Source organism: Lytechinus pictus, chromosome 14, assembly GCF_037042905.1.
Source record: "Lytechinus pictus isolate F3 Inbred chromosome 14, Lp3.0, whole genome shotgun sequence".
Classification (NCBI taxonomy): domain Eukaryota; kingdom Metazoa; phylum Echinodermata; class Echinoidea; order Temnopleuroida; family Toxopneustidae; genus Lytechinus; species Lytechinus pictus.
This window is the reverse complement of record NC_087258.1, coordinates 8,905,807-8,927,081: the sequence shown is the minus strand read 5'-3', so window position 1 is coordinate 8,927,081 and position 21,275 is coordinate 8,905,807. Positions and strand designations below refer to the sequence as shown.

The 21,275-nt window shown below is 34.2% G+C and overlaps 2 protein-coding genes across 8 annotated transcripts in view; one reads left to right on the top strand and one right to left on the bottom strand.

Moving 5' to 3' along the window:
- Window positions 1-5,755, top strand: part of LOC129275928 (uncharacterized) — a 29,021-nt gene extending 23,266 nt beyond the window's left edge. For 2 of the 4 annotated variants that reach the window (XR_010295759.1, XR_010295758.1), the window contains 2 exons: window positions 192-1,610; window positions 1,659-5,755. Coding sequence is in view for 2 of the 4 variants with exons in the window: in XM_064109833.1 (XP_063965903.1) it covers window positions 192-401 (210 nt within the window). In the remaining 2 variants the exon portion in view is untranslated. Of the gene's footprint in view, window positions 1-191 lie in introns of all 4 variants that reach the window. The other 2 variants (XM_064109833.1, XM_064109832.1) reach the window with 1 other exon arrangement.
- Window positions 5,756-6,764: 1,009 nt separating this feature from the next.
- LOC129275930 (uncharacterized) overlaps window positions 6,765-21,275 on the bottom strand; it is a 50,739-nt gene continuing 36,228 nt past the window's right edge. For all 4 annotated transcript variants that reach the window (XM_064109777.1, XM_064109779.1, XM_064109780.1 and 1 more), the window contains 11 exons: window positions 18,186-18,376; window positions 17,396-17,565; window positions 16,594-16,752; window positions 15,740-15,866; window positions 15,151-15,225; window positions 14,257-14,352; window positions 12,743-12,906; window positions 11,870-12,061; window positions 11,055-11,134; window positions 10,319-10,420; window positions 6,765-9,749 (listed from right to left, as the gene is read on the bottom strand). In XM_064109777.1, the coding sequence (XP_063965847.1) occupies window positions 9,574-9,749; window positions 10,319-10,420; window positions 11,055-11,134; window positions 11,870-12,061; window positions 12,743-12,906; window positions 14,257-14,352; window positions 15,151-15,225; window positions 15,740-15,866; window positions 16,594-16,752; window positions 17,396-17,565; window positions 18,186-18,376 (1,532 nt within the window). In that variant the 3' untranslated portion in view covers window positions 6,765-9,573. The remainder of the gene's footprint in view (window positions 9,750-10,318; window positions 10,421-11,054; window positions 11,135-11,869; window positions 12,062-12,742; window positions 12,907-14,256; window positions 14,353-15,150; window positions 15,226-15,739; window positions 15,867-16,593; window positions 16,753-17,395; window positions 17,566-18,185; window positions 18,377-21,275) is intronic.

Below are 21,275 nucleotides of genomic sequence, written 5' to 3'. Positions count from 1 at the left end.
TTGTTTTTCCTTTAGATTACATAGACTTCTACCATGCCTTATCTTATAGATATTGAATAGAAAAAAAGAAGAGAGATATTAAGTCAGATGTTTTCCATATTTGACATCGAATGGGACTAATATCAAAACATTTAGATGGTACCTTGTTATAACATTTGTAATCCGGTAATCACCACCTTTTTTGTTCACAGGGTTTTGGACGGGATTTCCCTGACCTACCCCGACTGGTCCACTACTACACGCTGCATCAAGATCAGCTACCGTGCAAGCTTGTCATCTCTGGGACCAACCCTCTCTTCAAATTAGACGCCAAGGATGAGATGTCCGACTCCGACGATGAAGAGGATCCAGACTACCGCCGCGTCACTGACTACAAAGTCATGCTGGAGGGGGCACATTAATTCCTGAAGTTACTGCTCAGAGGTGTATTTTCTTGTCTAAGACCAACCCTTTTTTTTTTAATTGGATGAGATATCAGACTTTAATGACGAGGAGGATCCAGACTACCGCCATGCCACTGACTACAAAGTCATGCTGGAGGGGGCACATTAATCCTCGAAGGTGCTTCCTAAAGGTGTTTTCTCTTGTCCAAGACCAACACTTTTTTTTAAAGTGGATGAGATATCAGACTTTGATGATCTGGATCCCATCTGCCGTCAACAAAAGCTAAGCCAGTGGGCACTCTCGATGATTTTTATTTTTCTAGAGACATCAGATGTAAGATTTCTCTGAATATTAAAGCAGTATTGATTTAGGGTATTTGTATAGTGCACATATCCACCTTGCTAGGTGCTCAAGGCGCTCCTATATTACCATGGCTAAGCTACATGTAGTCTACCGATTCCGATGCTCACAGCTTTTTTAGGAATTCCTTCCTTCCTGCTGGTACCCATTTACCTCACCTGGGTTGCGTTGCAGCACATTGTGGATCATCTTACTGAAGGAGATGACGCCATGGCTGGGATTCAAACCCATGGTCCTCTGTTTTCAAAATCTTGAGACTAATCCACTGGGCCACAATACCTCATGACCAACACATTTTCAGATTAGGCCATAAGAATACAATGTCAACTCTATGATGGAAGCAACTCTGGCTACACAGCAAACTAGAGGGCGCTTTTTAAGATTTCTGGTGTTCCAAGGTTACTGACTTCTTACACTAGTGACCAATACTCTCTTCAAATTTCATGCTACGCAAAGACAAAGTTGACATACAGGACCATGATCACCACAGCAGCATTGATTACAATTTATCTCAAGAGGGCGCTTTGTAAGGTTACGGCTACGCTAGAAGAAATTCAATAAGATATCATTTTGCCTTCCTGAGACCAAGTCTAGCTTTAATGGTCAGACATGCAATAATATATGATTTTTTTCTTATGTACATGTATACTCAAGATTTTGACTTTTAATGCAAACCAAACAACAATAAGAGGTACCTCCATGATTCTGTGAAGTTTTTAGACAAGACACAATTATGAATACAACAGGAGCAAAGGGATAAACATCCCCATTGCCTCCATGTTACAAGATACTGAATTTTTCTAGAGGGTGCAGAATAAGATTCCAGTCATGAAGAAGGCATTTAATAAGATATACAAGAGATACAGGTGTAGTTTTGATTATCTCCTAGATTTTCAGATTTTTCAACAACACAGTGGTTTTTTGACTACATGTAAAACAATTACAATAGAGGGGCTTTCCTGACCTACATGAAGGCTACCACTAAGCTCACATACAGTACATGGGGGATTATGGCCTTGAAGCTGGCTTGGATGTTTTGGGTCACTTAGTCATTCTTCCAGATATCTACACTCAGTGAATAGCAATAAAGGAGACAAGATCAGTTGGATCAGTTGTTCCATTAAAGTGCAGAAAATCATTTTTTATAAGTCTTCCTGTCAAATGAAAAAAAATTCCTTTTTTATAGCCACTCTTGAAGTTTTCTTTGAAAATGTTTTATGGTAAACCTTTTTTAAATGAGTGTGTACAATAAATTGGCTGTTTGTATGATTTACCCATCAACATTTTGTTGTGGTAGTTTCCTGTCTGCTTTTTAAGATATATTGTATGGATTTCTAAAAGAGAGTTTGAAATCAGTTTCCATGTACAGAAATGTAATTAACTGACATCAGTTTTGATGTAAACTCGTTAATGGAGTACAAAAAAAAACATGTGAATAAAATGAAGGGATACATGTAGCTTATATTGAATTAAAAAAAGACTTTGTCATGTTCACTATATAAATGCAGAACCAGTATTGGACTAAAACAGTCACTTGAAACCCACCTAATGTTGATTCGATGAAAGGTATTAGCATTTGACATTGAAAACGTTAAACTGAATTTGTATTTGAATGATAAATCCAAGACATGTGTTTGCAGCTTACATCATTGGTAATTGAAATTAAATAGATATTTAAGTTGAAAATATGTGAGGATTTTGTTTTTATCTTCTGTGACAGATTTCTATAATATTGGACTGTTCATTACTAAACTGCAGTTTGATTTCACAATAAAGCTTCTTCCATGTTGGTGAACCATTTAAATGAAAATTCTATTTAATTTGAATTTCATCCAGTTAACAGTTGGACAGCTCTGTATTTTCATTTTTTTTTCTTGAATATACCATGCAATGGGATTTTATCACTCAAAATGTTTAATTTGTTTTGTTCTACTTTGAGAGTGTTTCATAGTTTTATACTTTCCTTGACTTATTGCATTTTAAAAATTATTCATTTCACTATTTTACCGGTAGTCATCTTGGCAAATTCTAAATTTGCAAACAAACGTTAAATGTCACTGCATATTTGTGTAATAATTTGGGCAACAAGAAAATGTTGCAGTCATAATTACTTTTTATTGTTTGTGATACTTCTTCTTTGCATAATTGAAATCATGTAAATGTATACATGTAAATGAATATACTAGAGTTATAGTTTGTTTTTATTTTATATGAAGAGCTGGTCTTTTCTTTTCATTATTGTCTTAATTTGTACTGTTTTTGTTTTGTATGAGATTTTATGTTATTGTAATTTTGTTTTTGTTTACTGCAGTATATTTTTCTTTGACTTTTTTTAATGTACATCACCAGAAACAGTCTGTAATTGTAAAAATAAAATGTGCTGGAAGTAAAGGTTATGTGCTACTGAAAATTTAATAAAAGCAGTTGAAATTGGAAACTGTGGATATGTGACAGTATTTGATACATAGAAAACTTGTGCTGTAAACACATATGGCTTTATATATTCACAAATTGAATTGATTCTCTATGACTAATTTCAGACGTTGAAATACGTGCAAAAATAAAGGTGCTCAATTATGGACGTTAAACCAGTATGATTGTTGCCAATTTGAAGGATAACATTATCATGTTTGTTGTTGGCGAATAAAATAATTTAATTGAATAATGGCTCAGTTTGAACAACATGTAGACAGCAAAGGAGTATTTCATCAAACATAATTAGTGATTTTCACTTTTTGTTATAAGCTACTGAAATCCTTGTATCTGATTGGCTCAGAGCAAATTTGTTTGTGAAAAATCACTGACAAGGTGTTTCATGAAGCACTCCCTGATTGTGAACAGATCAAATTATTACACGATGTGAAGTAGCCTGAAATTGAGCAAATAGAATTTGTTGGTTTTGGGGCGGGATCATAGCATTATTTCTTATGAATATGTCTTTTTTAAAAATCATTAAATAAATGTTAAACTACAAGATGTGCTAAACATTTAATCTTTAATTAGTAAATCTTGCAGAATGTGGCAATCACATAAAGAGAGGAAGATATTGCATAGTTGTAATATATAGCAAAGTTGCATTGTGCATAGGAAAATTGCATAAGGAAAGAAAGTAAAATTACACAATGCAACGGTTTCTAATTTCATAGTAATGTAAAATTCTAATTACATAGGGTTCAAGTAAAATTGTGTATAAAAGAAATATGGGATTGGACAGGGCAAAAAAGAAAGTGGGTGTGACAAATGTGAAATTAATTAGGCAAATTTGATATAAGGGGAAGATTAAATTGAATAAGAAAAATATGAAAAAGTAAAATTGCATAAGACAAAGGTAATCAGAAGAACTTACTCTATAGTTTCTTTTTTTAGGCCTATTTGAATTAAATTTATTCATTAGGTCAATGATATTTCACAGTCCAAGTACATGTAGATCCAATTTAAAGCAAGGTTGGCTGGAATTGATAATATCCCTATTTGAATTGGCAATTGCTATGTTATTGTTCTGCATTGGATGTTTGGATTAGGAAGCATCAGTTTGTCAAAGAACCTATGAAAGTTATAGCGCCATCTCAAGTTCAATCTAAGACAATGTAATGTACCACATTTCCTCGACTGAAATTTAACTCTGCAAAATAATACAAAATTGTATGCAAATCTTGGTGCCTACGCAGTCCTACTTCTTCAGCAATATTTGGTTTTTTTTAAGGTAATTAACCGAGCAATATGTCATTTTATTGAATAACAACATCTGTTGAAGTGCCCTCATTTGACCAATGTGAATGCATTATTGTATCTTTTGTACCTAAATGACAAGTTCATAAGATAATGATGATATAATACTTCTTCTTGTTCTTCTTCCTGAACCTGTGACCATATTTTTCGTATTTGAAAGTGAATTTTGTAAAGTAAATGTATTTGTATATACTGGAAAAACACTATTATATATTAAAATCATGCATTTTTCAATGTACATTTAGAAGTACTCTATGCTACTGTGTAAATATATCATAGTGGTACAAGATTATGAAACCATTGAGACTCATTTAAACATGGCGCAATGAAGCTGAACGACATTTTTTTTGTACAATGTGAATGGGGTTTGAGGCCCCCCCAAAAAAAAGATGGTAGGAGAGGCAAGGTAGTGTTTTACAAATCAACCCCCCAAAAAATCTTCAGTCCAATTGAATTCTTGTAGAAAATTTAATTCAATAAGATAGTTCTATATTTGTGGAGATATTTTCAGACATCGTTATGAAGGGAGTCATGATTTAATGTATTTTTGAGGTAGGAGTGATCAGTAACTACCATAGGCAGGATTTTGTGAGATTTTGGTTCCTTTTGGGGGGAGGGGGACTATTCCCCCATCCCCTTCGGATTCATCGTCTACTGATTGATGATTGTCTGATTTTTAAAAATTTTCTTACAAGTTTCATTTTCTCTTTTGAAATACAGTGCTTATGAACCGCAGATAAGCTCTCCGAACTTTTTTTTTCCAAGTCTGGTCAGCAATCGTCATGGATTGCACCAATGAAAATGCAGTCTCTTATCTGCCAGTGTAAAAGATTATTTGATGAGGCCAAAATGTCAAAAAGTAAAAGAAATTGAAAATGTTATTAATTACAAACTAACAAACAATGATGGCATGGCATAGGCAATCAACTCACAAGCATATAGATAAAATAAAAGTGATTGCTACAAAGTCTGTGAGAGTAAACATAATTACAAATGTATTAATCTCGTCACGGAATGTTGTACATGTGGAACATGTACATGTAGGGTGCAAATGCTGGTATAGGATTTATTATAAACATCTGTAATTTCTTCATGTAAATATACCTTTTTGTGTAATTTTTGGACAATTTGTATAAGGTATTTGTAGAAATTACACTTATGGAGACAATAGAAAAAATAACTTTATTCTTTTTCTTCACATCCTCGTACTTCCATCATGTCCTTGTATGAACTTTGGAACAATTTTGTGGAAATAAATTGTATTTTCTCGTAGAAAACTTGATTCAACTGTCAATTTCCCTTTGAAGCCTTGTGTCTGCACTTCTGTTTGATGAGGGAAGTTGGCCTATGTGCAACTTGCGTATAGGGGTAGATAGGGAGAGACAGAATGAGAGGGAGAGATAGAGAGAGAAATAAGTAAGAAAAACAAATGTGTACATATATTCATGTTATTGTTTTGCACGAGTTGAATTTCTGATTCTACAAATCTCAATACCAGTGAAACAAACTAAAACGGTAGCACAATTCTTTAGTTCAAACCAACTTAAGTTCCCATTTGAGAGAATCAGGACTTCATCCTTGCCAATATCATCCTCCTCCTCGCTACCACCACCACCACCACCATTACCATCATCATCATCACCATCATCGTCATCATCATTAGCATCATCATCATCAGCATCATTATCATCATCACCACCACCACCATTACCATCATCATCATCATCATCATCCTCCTCGCTACCACCACCATTACCACCAGCACCATCATCAGGGTTATCATCAGCATCATCATCATCATCATCACCACCACCACCACCACCATTACCATCATCATCATCACCATCATCGTCATCATCATTAGCATCATCATCATCATCAGCATCATTATCATCATCACCACCATTACCATCATCATCATCATCATCATCATTAGTATCATCATCATCATTAGCATCATCATCACCATCATCAGCATCGTCATCATTAGCATCATCATCATCATCATCATTAGCATCATCATCACCATTAGCATCATCATTAGCATCATCATCACCATCATCATCATTTGCATCATCATCATCATCACCATCATCATCATTAGCATCATCATCATCACCAGCACCACCACCACCACCACCAACACCACCACCACCATCATCATCATCACCATTACCATAAAAACCAAACAATCACAAAATGACAATTATCAACATCACTGTCCTTCATCACGACTGTCATAGTTTCTAAATGAACGCTGACATGTTCAAAATTACAACCAACAGAGTGTATACATTATGAAAAGATATGATTTATTATTGAATAAAAGCAGTATATCATAAAGATAGATATTTCATTCATTATAATGAATCCAATAATTTTTTTCCTGGCATCACTGCCATATATTAATTTCTAAAATGAAGTCCCTTGGACAGAAATAAAATATACAGCCGATGAATTGCACCATCTCACCCGAAAGAAAATATAACCTGTTTGGAGCTTTGAGGGCAATATTACAATGTACATAGTCTCTAATAACGCCCCCTAGCTCTCAACAGCTGGTCAATAGGACACAAAAGATGAAGAACATGTAAATGGATAAAAGCCCTAAGTGCTAGACATTGAGCATTTTGACACTTAAGGCCTTTATCCGCTAGACTACATTGTAGATGTACAGATTTTGACTTTGATGAATGTGTATATACAACCTATTGTTTATACCAATTATATACATATAAATGGGTTTGGAAATATGAAGTTATTTACAAATATAGACATGACATGGAAAATGACAAAAAAGTTATTCATTGGGTGTGATAAGTCCCTTTTGTTAAAAAATTCAAACTGTACACTGTATTTTGTATATACTGATTTACATAATTATATTAAAATGATGTTTATCTTTAAAAATAAAATAAAATATGAAAAGTAGCAGCGGTACGCTTTGGTCCACCTTGGTACGGGTATATGTACGTTTCACGGAGAGAACCTATACACACCCAGTGACATTTTGTAGGTTCATACATGTACACATGCCATCTGAATATATTCTCTATCAAAATTAAAATGACAAAATATATACAATCTGCTATTCACAATGTTCTCATATTATCCCACAAATTTAGTTATACATGTAATTACAAAATAATGATATATTTGAATCCTCATGATTTTTTCCCATTGAAATATATCTCCAATAAAAATCACATCCTGTCATCAATTATGTATGTTGCTTCAAAACTTTTGATCCATATATTTGATATGACTTTTGATAATGATGTTGCTTCTTTGAATATTTCGATGATGGAAATTATTCAAAATTGGAAACTGACTGTTTGTAATATTGCATAAATCTCATAATTTTGCATACATGCATGATTTGTAGAGATAGCATTTACATAAAAATATATGTTCTATCAAAGAGACATATAAGTAATAAGCAAGGTATTTGCAGCAATTCTATTTTTGGAAAATTGTATTGCCTAAGTTTGCAGGCAAACCCATGATATTAAAACAGACTTTTGTGTCACAGCATTAAAATTACAATGCATACATAGAAAGACCTCTTTTATTCATAAAAAATTGTACTGATTATTAATTGTTTACACATATCAAAATAGAGTGCATTCAATATTTGTTGAATAAACACATAATCATCCTTGAGTTGTAATCCCTTGTTTGAGGTTGGAAGACAATGTTGATATAGAAAGACCATACACATCATTGAAACTGATATATTGAAAGATATAATCAAGCTTAAAAATTGAAATGGAAAGACAGAGCATTTAGCAACAAGTATAAAACAAACTTTCTTCATACACTTCCATTTGCTTTTCAGAATTTCATATTGTCATCTGTTACCCCAATAGTGTTATTCCTGCATTGATGTATAATCCAAGTCTTTTGCAACATTAATTCACCTATCCATACATGTATTTTAAATTCACCAGAATATGACACATGATGGTGACTATGATTAAAGTTATATTTTGAATATATAAAGCCTCTATCAATAATTTCATTATGACCTGTTTTTTGTTAAAGGTTTTTGCTTGAAAATAACATCTGTACAAGACGATCACTTTTGGAATGAAAGGAAGAGAGAAGGTGCTACATGTATGAGATTGAGAGAAAAAGAGGTGAAAATGAACTCTCCCTATAATCATTGCTATGCGGCTTAATTTCATAATATATTGCTGAAAATTGAAAGAAAATAAAGAAATGATGAATGAGAAAGGAAATGAAAGACATGAATATTGGTCAAGATATCAAAAGAATAATTTTCAATTTTTCAACAAGCATATATATTTTTTAAGGGAGCCAGCCCTTAGAAATATATCACAGATGTATAATACCTATCAGCCAAGATTGTTGGTGATATGAATATCAATGAACAATAGTTAAAAATAAATCATCCTTTACCTACATGTAGTTCCTTTCAGCTAGGACTTAAAGCCATAAGTCCCCTGGATGGTAATACCATCACAATACACATCTCAAGTTACACCCAGCAGTTAACTGAGTTTATTCATGCACTTATACACATATATTCAGTGCATGGCCTACTTCCATACTTCTTCCAATAATAATAAACCTACAGGCAAACTTTCATGAGAAATCCTTCCGTAAGTCAAATATTTGCCCAAGTCGAAGCAAATTTTTAAGAGCAGATTATGCTAAACATGTGTTCAATATCTCTTCTTCAAAATCAAATTGCTCCTCTACGTGGAACAGATATTTATTGTCCCAATACACTTGACTTACATGTAGGCAAAGTTACCTGTCATTCATTTAGAACTTGAATCAAATGAATTATTTTCACTCAAGTGTAATCATATATAGATTCTCAATTGAAGTGACTAGTAAACCAACAAGGTAAGAAGTGAGATCAGTCTGAATAAGTTGTTGTTGTTTTAAACAGGCAAACTAGTCAGTTTTGACTATTGTTGACTTGCTAAATTATTTTTCTTTTCCCTATAATTTATTTGTTGATCCGTGGATCTAACTTTTAGTAAGGAAGTTACAGGTTCCAGGAAATTGTGCAAGACCGCCTCTCCTGCCCTATTTTACAATGTTAAGCACATCGAGTGACATCTTATCTCATTTGACTTTGGGGCCGGCCATTGCTAGTCGTATCTGCTCTTCACACATGGAAAGGATCTTGTGTCGTTTCTTGAGGATACGTGCCCTCACGTGGTCGTTGACCACCTCCTGTACACACGATGCCGGGAACCAACCCCGCTCTCGTCTACCAACCAGCTGTCCTTCATACCAACCTACAAAAAATTGGGAGACATGAAAATTATCCAACTGGAGAATTGTAAAAAAAAAAGATTGTTTAAAGGCAAATAAAATCCTCAAATTATATTCAATAGATGGATAAAAATCTTCAAAGTTTAGAGTGAATTTTTGAGGAAAATAGTATCGGAATAAAGAGCAGGTATTGTAATAAAGAAAACAAATATTTGAAAATCTGATAGTGGCAACATGCCTGATGAAGTAATGAGATGCTGGAATGTTCTTAATTGGGAGGGGGTACTGTATTCTTCAAGAATATAAGAAAAATAAATTACCTTCAGACTTTTTTATGGAGGAAAAGTAATCTAGTTTCATTAATGATTTATTGATATCCTTGGGCAAGATTTCAGGTTATAAAGAACAATTTGTTCTGAAAAATACTTGGTTAAGATAGTAAGCTTACGGGTATGACCATATCCCAACTTTAACCTATGATACAGGCATATAAGACTAGAGAAATCTGCAAACAAGTGAACAAATCTATTGCTTATTTTTGTTCAAGGAGGTGATGTGACCATCATTTGATAATTATTTTGAATCCTCTTACCATCAATCTTCTTGTAGACATCCACTCTGTCTGACTGTTCTAACGTCAATTCATCTCGATCTTTGGCTTCATAATTGGTCATGCAAATAACTTGAGGACAATCTGACAAAAATAATGAAAAAGGATATTTGAAGATGATTAATACTGTTCTGACAATCAGCGTTTCTGAATGAAGTACTTGTCATCTTCATCATGTTTATAATGTTAATCATCATCATCATCATCATCATCATCATCATCATCATCATCACCATCAACACCACCATCACCACTATCATCGTCACCATCATCATCACCATCATCGTTGTCAATGTCAACATTGTTATCACCACCACCATCATCAGCATCATCATCATCACTATTATCACAATCATTATCATCCAACAAATATATTCCTTTAGAGCTGAATCAGAAGATCTTTGAAGGTTTGCATGGTGGAATTTATCTCCTGAAGACGGACAATCAACCTGCCCGAAACGTCGAGTAACCTCTCTTCACTTCATCCTGCTACTACTCAAGCCATATTCAGCTCATCTGGTTTACAGTCCTTTTCAGGACTTCACTCACTTTCAAGTAAAGAATACTTTTAATGTCCTCTTTTCATCCTTTCTCATATTCCCATTTTAATATTTCTGCCTGTATTTCCTTTCCCTTCTTCATATTACACATGGTGAACCGTAAACCTTTTCCACATTAAATATATTCCTTATTGTTTATCAAAGATTAATTTTCTTACCCCATGACTCATAGATCCTTTCTCCATCTTCTGTCTCAGTCGGTGGGCAAAATGCATCCATCCATCTCTGACGCTCACTCCTAAAAGTGATGAGAAAATAGAAAAAGGTTTAGGATGATAACGATTCATTGTATTTATATGGCATAAAATGTCCATGATTCTGTACTCATGGATATATCCCCAACGGTATCTTTCACATTTATCACTGCAGGTGCGAGAATGCTGCTGTTTGCTCTAGAAAGAATACTTCCATTAATCATGTAATGTATAAATGGTTCAAAACGCATTGTTTTTGCATGAGTAGATTTCATTTTGTCTAATTATGGTATTGATGAAATTGATGTTCATAAATGAAAAAAGTGTCCATAGCGGATAATGATGATGATGATATTGATGTTAAGATGATGATAATGATAATGATGAATGGTGATGAAGATGATAAAGATAGTGGTTGTGATGATGACAATAATAATGATGATGATATTGGTGTTGAAGGAGGAGGGAGGAGGAGGAGGAGGAGAAGAAGGAGGAGGAGGAGAAGGAGAAGAAGATTGATGATGGTCATGGAGATGATAAAGATAGTGGTGATGATGATGATGACAACAATGTTAATGGTTGTGATGATTATAAAGATGGTGATGATGACGACAATGAAATGATAACAATCATGATGATGGAGCAATCATTTGCACTGGACCTCTTCACTATAATATTCTTGCTAACTAACACAAAACATCCCCAAAGCTCACAAATATTTTCATCTCCCCAAGACGGGAATAATTTCCTACTTCTCATCAACTCCAACATCTACTCACAATGATTTTGCGTTAAGGATGAACTCATTGGTCTTCCTCTGGTTGTTCTGCAGTAGATTGAGTGTGAAGATACAATGACAGTCTGGAGGAACTCCATCAATCAGCTTAGAACACATGTTGGGCTGGTCCACCACTGTCAATTGGACCAGGTTCCTTGGACACCAGTCAATCACGTCAAACCTCTTCTGCTCTCTGTAAATTGAGAGAAATTTAATCGTGATTATGAATTGAACCTTAACTTGTCAGATTTAGAAGGTGTAAACCAGGAGAGCGTGACATGATGTTCATGTACTGTGCATTTGTGATTCCAATGTTGAGACTTGCTATAACCCTAAACTTGTGAAGGTGTTAACAACACATGAAGCAGAGTAGTAATAACTGTTGTTAGTGCTGTTACTGTAGAAGAATTATTAATATTACTTAGTAATATATTACAGTAGTATAAGTAGTAGCAGCAGTAGAAATAGTAGAAGTAGTAATAATAGAAGTAGTAGTAGTAATTGTTGTAGAAGGAGTGGTGGTGGTAATAGTAGTAGTAGTAATAATAACAACAACAACAACAATAATAGTAATACCGGTAATAATAATAAATAATAATAATGATGATGGTGGTGGCGGCGGCGGTGGTGGCGGCAGCATCGGTGGTAGTAGTAGTAGTCGTAGTAGTAGTAGTAGTAGTAGTAGTAGCGTAGTAGTAGAAACACTACTAGTATATGAAGGAATACATGTAGGCCCAACATTAGTGATAGTAGAAGAAGCTAACCCAGTGCAAGAAGAAAACATAATTGTTCAGTTACACAAATTAAAAAAGCACAAAATGTTTTCTGTTAAGCCGATTGCTTAATTCTAAATCAAAGTAAAAGGATGACATACCCTTTGACCTTTTCTTTGGCGAGTAGTACTTTATCAGTGAATACAATGCAGTAAATTCTTTTGGTTGTAGGTTTCTTCTTTCCTCCAAGAATGTTGGCCTGATAGATGATGCTGTCCAGCATACCTCGTTTGACGATCGTTGAACTCTGAGAGATGTCCATTTTCTGTATAAAAAAAAACAGAATAAAGACACAACTCATGAAACTAAACAAGTACTACATGTAAAATGCAGAGCTTGCAACAGATGGGGCCCATTTTGCCATAATTACAATCACGGATTTCATGGTAGCGACAAAATATCGTAAAATTTTAGGATTACGGTAAATTTGCCACTAGGGAAACTACCATTAAATCCTTGATTTCATTCTGATGTTGAGCTCTGTTACCATGGTAGTAATCATAATAGTAGAGTTACCATAATCATAAGTCTTTTATAAAAAGGGTCCCTGATGATTTTGTAAGGGTATGGAATGAATAGAAACGGGGTGTAGCGGATTTTACTCTTGCCTTGTAATCACAGGGTTGTTTGTTTGAAACCCACAGCAGACTGGCATTCTTTGGCAAGGCATCAATCCACACTTCTCCACTCTCCACCCAAGTATTAAATGGGTACCCAGTAAGATGCAAAAGCCTATGTACATTTTATATGCCTAGCAAATGAGTTTGGAGCTCTTGTTGGAATACTCACCAAGGAGTGGAGAAAGTGCATGTATTGAAAACAGGAAAGCAAGAATCCGTAGACCAGGAAAATAATATATCTGTTAAGTGCTTAATGATGTCATTGCAACGTATTCATCCCTATATATTAAAGCTTATTATCATTGTTATTCATATTAACATAATATTTGTGTTATAGGTCCGAAAAGTGGAACAATTTATCTATTGACATCTGGGGAGCGTTTCATGAAAGGACTTGTCGGACGTTTTATCCGACAAGTCCCATTTTATCCGACAGTTACCATAGTAACCGTACCTCTCAGCCAATCAACATCAGAGAAAGATGTCAGATCTGACAACTTGTCGGATGAAAATGTTGATGAAACACTCCCCAGGAATGCACCATCTTTAAAATGCTTAAAAATAAAACTTAAGACAACACTTAAAAAAAACCTCATGTCCGGTCCTTAGATTGAGTGACTTGCCTAGTTTCAGTGTGAGAAGATTGATTTGAAGATTATTTAACTGTTTCATTTGATATAATGCCGATAAAGTTGCCCTGGTTTGGATTTTCTGTTTGTTGTTGTTTTTCCATTGTTATGTACTGTACTTTGTATGGAAGTTTTTCAAGTATTATGTCTTTACGTCGCAGTGCACCCATCACAAGCTATGCTTACTGAGTTGCTACATCCACTGTACATGTATTATAGTTTTTAGAAATGTATTAATGCTTATACCTTTGGAAGTAGATGTTGAAATTGAATTGAAAAAAATTGAATGAATATCAATTACTGTTGTCAATTCCAAGATCAAAAGTAGGTTAATCTTGACCTGACTTCTACTCATAGAGCACTCACCTTGACATCCTTTTTGAAATCCAACATCCTGGCTAGAATGGTAACTTCCTCGATCATCTCCATGCGTTTGGCTTCTTCATTGCACTTCTCTGCCATCTACAAAGAAAAATATGGAATCAAAATATAAAATTGGTAATGTGAAATTTTGATTATCTTCTTTTGATAATGCTCTATCTATTATTATTATTATTAAAATTGTTGTTGTTGTTGGTGCTATCATTATTATTATTATTATTGAAGAATATTGGTTATTGTTGCCAATTCAAAGAGCAACTGCATGTTAATCTTGACCTGACCTCTACTCATATTATCTATCTATCTATCTATCTGCCTTGGGAACTAGATGAATATGCTATAGATCTAACATGCATTTTCGATGGACCCCAACCTGAATATATGCAGACTCAAGAATTGTCTATTAAGTAATCTATTCTGAGACACACTATTACCACTATAACTCAAGCTTCCAGCACTCAGTGCATTCATGGAATCCATCATTACAGGTACCCTTTCACCTCACCTGGGTGGAGTGCAGCACAATGTGGATAAATTTCTTGCTGAAGGGAACTACGCCATGGCTGGGATTCAAACCCACGACCCTCTTGATAGAAAGGTGGGAGTCTAAACCACTAGATCATCACGCGCCCATTCATGAAATGCACCATAAACATCATTACAATCATATTTCCCAATTCTCAAAAGGCATATAGTTAGGGTAAGCTCTGTGATAGCTTATCAACATTCTCTTGCACATTTTTTAATGTTGTGGCAAGACTCTTTCTTTAACCAACCCTTGTCCTCTTGTAGATTAATCCAATGTTTTCTGTAAATGGGTGGTCCCTTTACAATTAAAACCTCTGGGCATGACGGAATTCAGCAATTAATGGATCGTACCGTTCTGACAGCAGTGAATGCATCTACAGCATGAGACATCATATCACTTCCTTCTGGTGCTCTTGATATTACAGCCTGAAAAAATGAAATAAAGTTGGAATGTCTTAAAGAGAAATATTTCAGATATCATGGAATATTCTGTGATATCACAAACTAATGGTAATAATACAGAACAGAGTGGGGCTCTAGCCTAAAATAAACATCCCTTTTTAATAGAAGTCAATACTAATCTTGTATGTATGAAACAGTGTGGTAAGACTTACTTTTATATTTGCATTTCATTCTTCAATCATAAGACAAAAAGAAAGACAAAAGAGTATTAAAGAATAAGAGGAAGAAGAAAAAGAAGAAAAAAACGAAAAAATTGACAAAGAGGAGGGTGGAAAAAAGAGGAGAAAGCAGAAAGGAGATGGGGAAAAAAGAAAAAGAACAAGAGCTAAAAGAAAAGGAGAGAAGGAAGTGGAAAAGGGGAGAAAGAGACGAAGAAGAACAAGAAAAGGAAAAAAGAGGAGGAAACACACAGAAAGGAAAAAAGAAAAAGAGTGTGTTGGGGTGGGGGCAATACTGCTTTTACTGCAAAAATAATTACCTCCAGCAGCAATGGTAATCTTGTTATTCTCTGGAATGGTAGCATGAGGAATGAGAGAAGATCTAAACAGCAGCATTCAGGACTGGCTTCTAACTCTCGGATCTCATTCATTACAGCTACATTATTCCTGTAAAAAATCATTTTAAAGGAATGAATCAACTTAGTTGATAGTCGAAGAATTTCCTTTTGATGGAATGAGATTTATACCATATTATCCTAGGGTATAATCAATATCAGAAAGTTTTAGACAACATATTTGTCACTGAAGACTCCAAGTGAGGTTCTCATTCATTACAGCTACATTATTCCTGTAAAAAAAAATCATTAAAAAATAATGTATATATGCGTTGTAATTTCACTCACCAAAGTACTTTATTCCCGTAAAGAAAAGTTTTGTGAAACAGAGAAACTAATAGTAGAACACTTTATTAAGAAAGTTTATAATCGTAAACATTTGTACAATCAAAGGTAAAGGGCTATATACCTGTTCCCATTGTTTAAAAATAGAAATAGGCAATCTGCAAATGGTTTTGAAGTTGTATTTATTGAAATAAGAAAAGAAAAAAATGAGGTGAAAGTTTAACCAAACATTTATGACATAAAAAACCCAAAGAAGCATTAAGGAAATTCTGGCAAGCAATTTTCCTCCCCTGCAAGTGATTTGATTTTTTTCAGTCGTGTTACAGGAGTAATTTTTTTCAGGGCTTCACTTTTGCATTTTATGAGCACATGTAACAATTGGGACATAACAGAGCAGATATTTTAAAGAATTATCAATGTTAACCTACGCCTTTTATATTTGACTAGATAGCAAATAACTTTTATTGTGTGAGTCTGTCAGGTACAAGACCTACCTGAACTGATCAAGCATCCTGACTTGGTACTGGTTATTTGCACAGTAAGTGACAAAGCCTTGTTCAAAGCGTTGATCTTTGAGATGACTGAGAAGGATGCGACATACATCGCTAAGGAGGATGCTCTCTTGCTGGTGCTGCTCGAGGTCAAGGAGAAGTCTGATAAGGAGAGGTGATGGGCAAAGATGAAAAGGTTTTATAAAAAAGAGTGGAGGATTTTTATCTATTTTATATGTTTTGGAAAGTTGTGATTGTTATCATCATCACCACAAGTAATGGTTTGATTTGACAGCGTATGAGGAAAAAAAAGTCATTACTCATTATTCAAATGATCCCAACATCACAATCTTCATCAATTGATATTCACTGCCACCACCACCGTCATCATTATCATCTCCATTACTGACATCATAATTACATGTATCATCATTACCACGATGACAATAATTTTCATTACAATGTCGTCACCATCATAACTATTACCACCACAAATATTGCACCATTTCCACATTATCATCACTGCTTCTTGGGGATCACATCAAGATTCTGTGGATAGTTTTATGATGCATTTCATCAGCAATTTTTAGGGACTAATTTTCTCTAAGCCATTTAGATGCAATGATTTCAGTACCTGTATCTATCAACTAACTGACTTTGTTTTCTGAAGTGCTAAGTTTGGTGAAAGTTTGGTAAAGCATCTTGTCAATGTTTTTCATTAAAAAATTGCTCTGAGCCAATCAGATTCAAGGATTTCAGTAGCTTATAACAAATAGTCAGCGCAATGCTCCCATGTTCATCTTACCTTTCACTGATATCTCTCACAGTCTTAATGTTTGAGAAGAGAGAGTGGTGCTCAGGTCTCTTGAGTACACCGTTTGATGGCAGTAAGCCAGGTGCTTCACAGAAATGATTGACTACCAGATTCAAACTCTTCAGGTAGGAGGCCTCTGAGGTGATGATTTCAAACAATGCCTAGCAAAAAATATATTTAACAAGCAGAAAACACTATGATAGTAAAAATCAATTGTGATCATTGTATCAACCCACTTTGGCTTTAATTAACCACATCCAAAATTCTAAACATTCTTTGAGTGTTATTGCATATACATACATGTAGTAACCACTCATACCCTATTCCCAAAAATACATTGGGCAGAGGTCTCTGGAATGTTTGTATTATATTGAAATCAAATTGTGCTTAAAAGGCGAAGAGCTGTGAAAATAAACCAATTCTAATTCATATTTTTTCATTTTCGTTATATATACCGCACGTCTTGTTAAATGGTCCCTCTAATATACCTATATTAATTTCAAGATCATTTATTATTCTAAATCTAGTGAAGTAAAATTTTTCTAAATCTTACACTAGATTTAGAAAGATTCTACTTCACATACCAGTATTACCCCCTTTACTCCTTGAACTCATGAAATAATTAAATTGTTCAATTATTAGTCATTATTCAAATTAAGCAAGAAAAGAAATAAAATATATTGTGCAGAGTAAAAAAATAAAATCATGAGTGTTTAACAAATTCAAACTTAGAACTTAAATATACAGTATATAAAATGACATGGTAGTTTTGTGTACATACTTCTTGCATTTTCTTCTCCTCTTGCGTCAGGTTCTGTAAGAGTCCGCTACTGACGACCTCTGGCAGCTCACACCAGTATGACCTCAATACGACACTACCCTCTCGGACTGGACCATCACGTGGCGGTGGAGTGTAGTAGTCGTCATCGTCAAAGTCATCATCGAATTCGTCATAACCATCATCGTCCTCGCCTGTGTAGTATGAGAGAAACATTTGGAGAAATGATGATTGTGAACAGCTGTCATGATTTTTCTCATTGATTCATCAAGAAAAATGGGATCCCTGTACAAAATATATGACTATGGGAATCACAGAATTTAGTAACTAACCATAGGGTCAAGAAATCACAAATACCTGTATAACCAATATTGATACTTTCATAGGGGGCATTCAATACAATCTCCAGCTAGAATTACAAACAATACACACACAAAAATGGTATGTGAGGAGGGCCAGCATTCAAGTTTACTTTTTTCATCCATGCTGATTTTGCCTCTTTTCAAGTCCACCCACAATATTAGTTTGTCCAAGGAAGGTCACAGGTCAATATGGATTGTATGCAATCATACATCAAATTGAGAAAAGGGCCAAGACAACATAGGATCATGATTGAGATCACTAATGCATTCAATTACATTTTAACATGAGTAATTCGGCAGGATCATCTTTCAAAAATAATTTTTTGAAAGTATTTCATGGTATTTGTTGAAAGACACTGCTTTTATGACCAGTAAGAAATTGAACATTGCTTTGGATTGAATCATACATTGGCATAAACCATGTTTCTCAATAAAAGCACTTATTTTACTGTTAATGATATTATCTCATGTGTAAAATTTGGTTACCAAGTTTCACCTTCAACTTTATTGAAATAATGCTTTCAATCGTCAATATTACCCTTAATTTGACCATCATCATCATGTGACAGTGTTATATGAGTCAAACCATGAGAATGACAATGTCTGTTTCTATGTAGAGGTGAGATAAAAAGGGATTATAATTAAATTCTATACACCCATCACATTTCCCTGAATATGAGTGTGGGCAGAATACATGCATAAATAGTTTTTAGTCTAAGGGTTCATGGCATTATTAATGTAGCTGTCATTTGTATGAAAAAAATAATTGTACTTGTCTGCAAGAATAGGAAGTACTTTTTGTACATCTATACTATAATTTCTCTAGCTATTTTTGTTGGACCTCGAGGAATAACAATTAAAGCAATTATATTATAGTTTGAAAGTTTGTACTTAATTATAAAATTAATTATAAAATGTAAGACAATTTGTATTATGTCCTTATTTATCAAGGTTGTACATAGCACCATGAGCGTCATGCCTGACAGATGTGTGCACTTTAAAAGAATCCAATTGCTCAGAAAAGAGTTATACTGATTCAACTTTATCTCAGTAAGTATTCATATAATGTCCACATTTTCATTTGTCACTCTTTTTTGTGATCTTCACTTTGTTTGGATTTTTATACAGAGAATACATCAAGACCAAACCAAAGAATGACTCAGAAATTAGAACCTGACAACTGCTTACATTTCATCTATGTTTAATATCCAAAGCATGCAGCGATAAACCACAGCCAAAGATAGAAAAGGAGAACAGGTAAAGATAGTTATATGAGGTTCATAATCACAGGGTTAGCCTTGAATGTTAATGCACTACCGACTACATTGACAGACATAATAATAATAGACATCACCATAATTTTGACAGAACCCCATTTAAAAGAATAAAACAATTTCTACCCTCTTTTCATAGCATATGTTATCCACAAATTATTACAGCAACAATATTCCTAAAGGCTTTTGTTCCTTTGAATGTTTTTTTTTAATAAATAGAATACAGAGCCTGATGGTTGAAAAAAAAAAGACTAAATATGTACATTCAAGTTTTCAAAAATTCTGTTAAAAAATGTAGTACATTTTGAACTACTTAATACTGAGTGTATGTTTCATGCGGCTATTGGAAATAATGATATGAAAACAAACAGATCCACCCATAACTGCAAATGAACTTGGCAAAATAATAATGAAAAAGATGTCATAGGGGAGGGGCACTTGAAATCTACCAATCAATGCTCACATGACTGTGGCTGACGGTGCCCATGAAAAATGGTTTAGCCTGTCATAATGGCTAATCCTGAACATCAACAATGCAAAGGTAGACAAAAAAAAACTTTTGCAAGGTCCCACTCTTTCAAAAGGAGTACTTCCACTACACAAAAATGATATGGCAACACACGAAGAAGTATTTTGAAATTAAAAAATGGTGTTAAAAATCTTCATCAACATCATTGTCACCTTCATTATCGTCTTCGTCATCATTATCAACGTCATAATCATTATCTTGATCATCATAAATGTCAAGATCATTATTATAACAATCATCATCATCATAATCATCAATTTAAGTCAACACATTTCCTTTCTTTGAACCATTTCACTTTCTTCTCTTCACACACCTTTAAAATCCCTCTCTGTAGTACATCGATCAAAGCATATTTTTTTAGCATGGTGTAAAGGGGTTGTGCACAACCCCAAAACAATTGCAAAACAAACATAAAACAAGTCAGTGGAGACGCTCTTCCCAATTTTCAGCCACAAGAATTCAATCATGTTTGGGGGTGAACACTGACGTAAGCCTTGATCCAAAAATGGTGAATCGGGCCAGTGAAAATATGTCATCATTAATTCTTTTGTTCATGTTTAATGAACAATACTAAGCACTGTGTATTACATTCAGCAATCTAGCAATTATGATGTATTATAATAACACACTTGTCAATCTGTTTAGGCTTATTAATAATGGATATTGATGAATTAGTAATAAGCTTATTCAAGGAAACAGGATACAGATCTCTCACATGCCACAATCATATATTAATCACTGTCTATACCACACCTGTTTAAAATGTTGAAGTCAAATCCGCTATATTTTGACAGTTTCCTCTCCTACATGTATAAGCCTATACATTTGAATCTAATTTCAATCTTTTGAAGTTCACCCTAACATCCAGTTCATTTTTATTTTAAAAAAAAATAAAGTAACATACTAATGAATTGTGAAGGTTTAATAA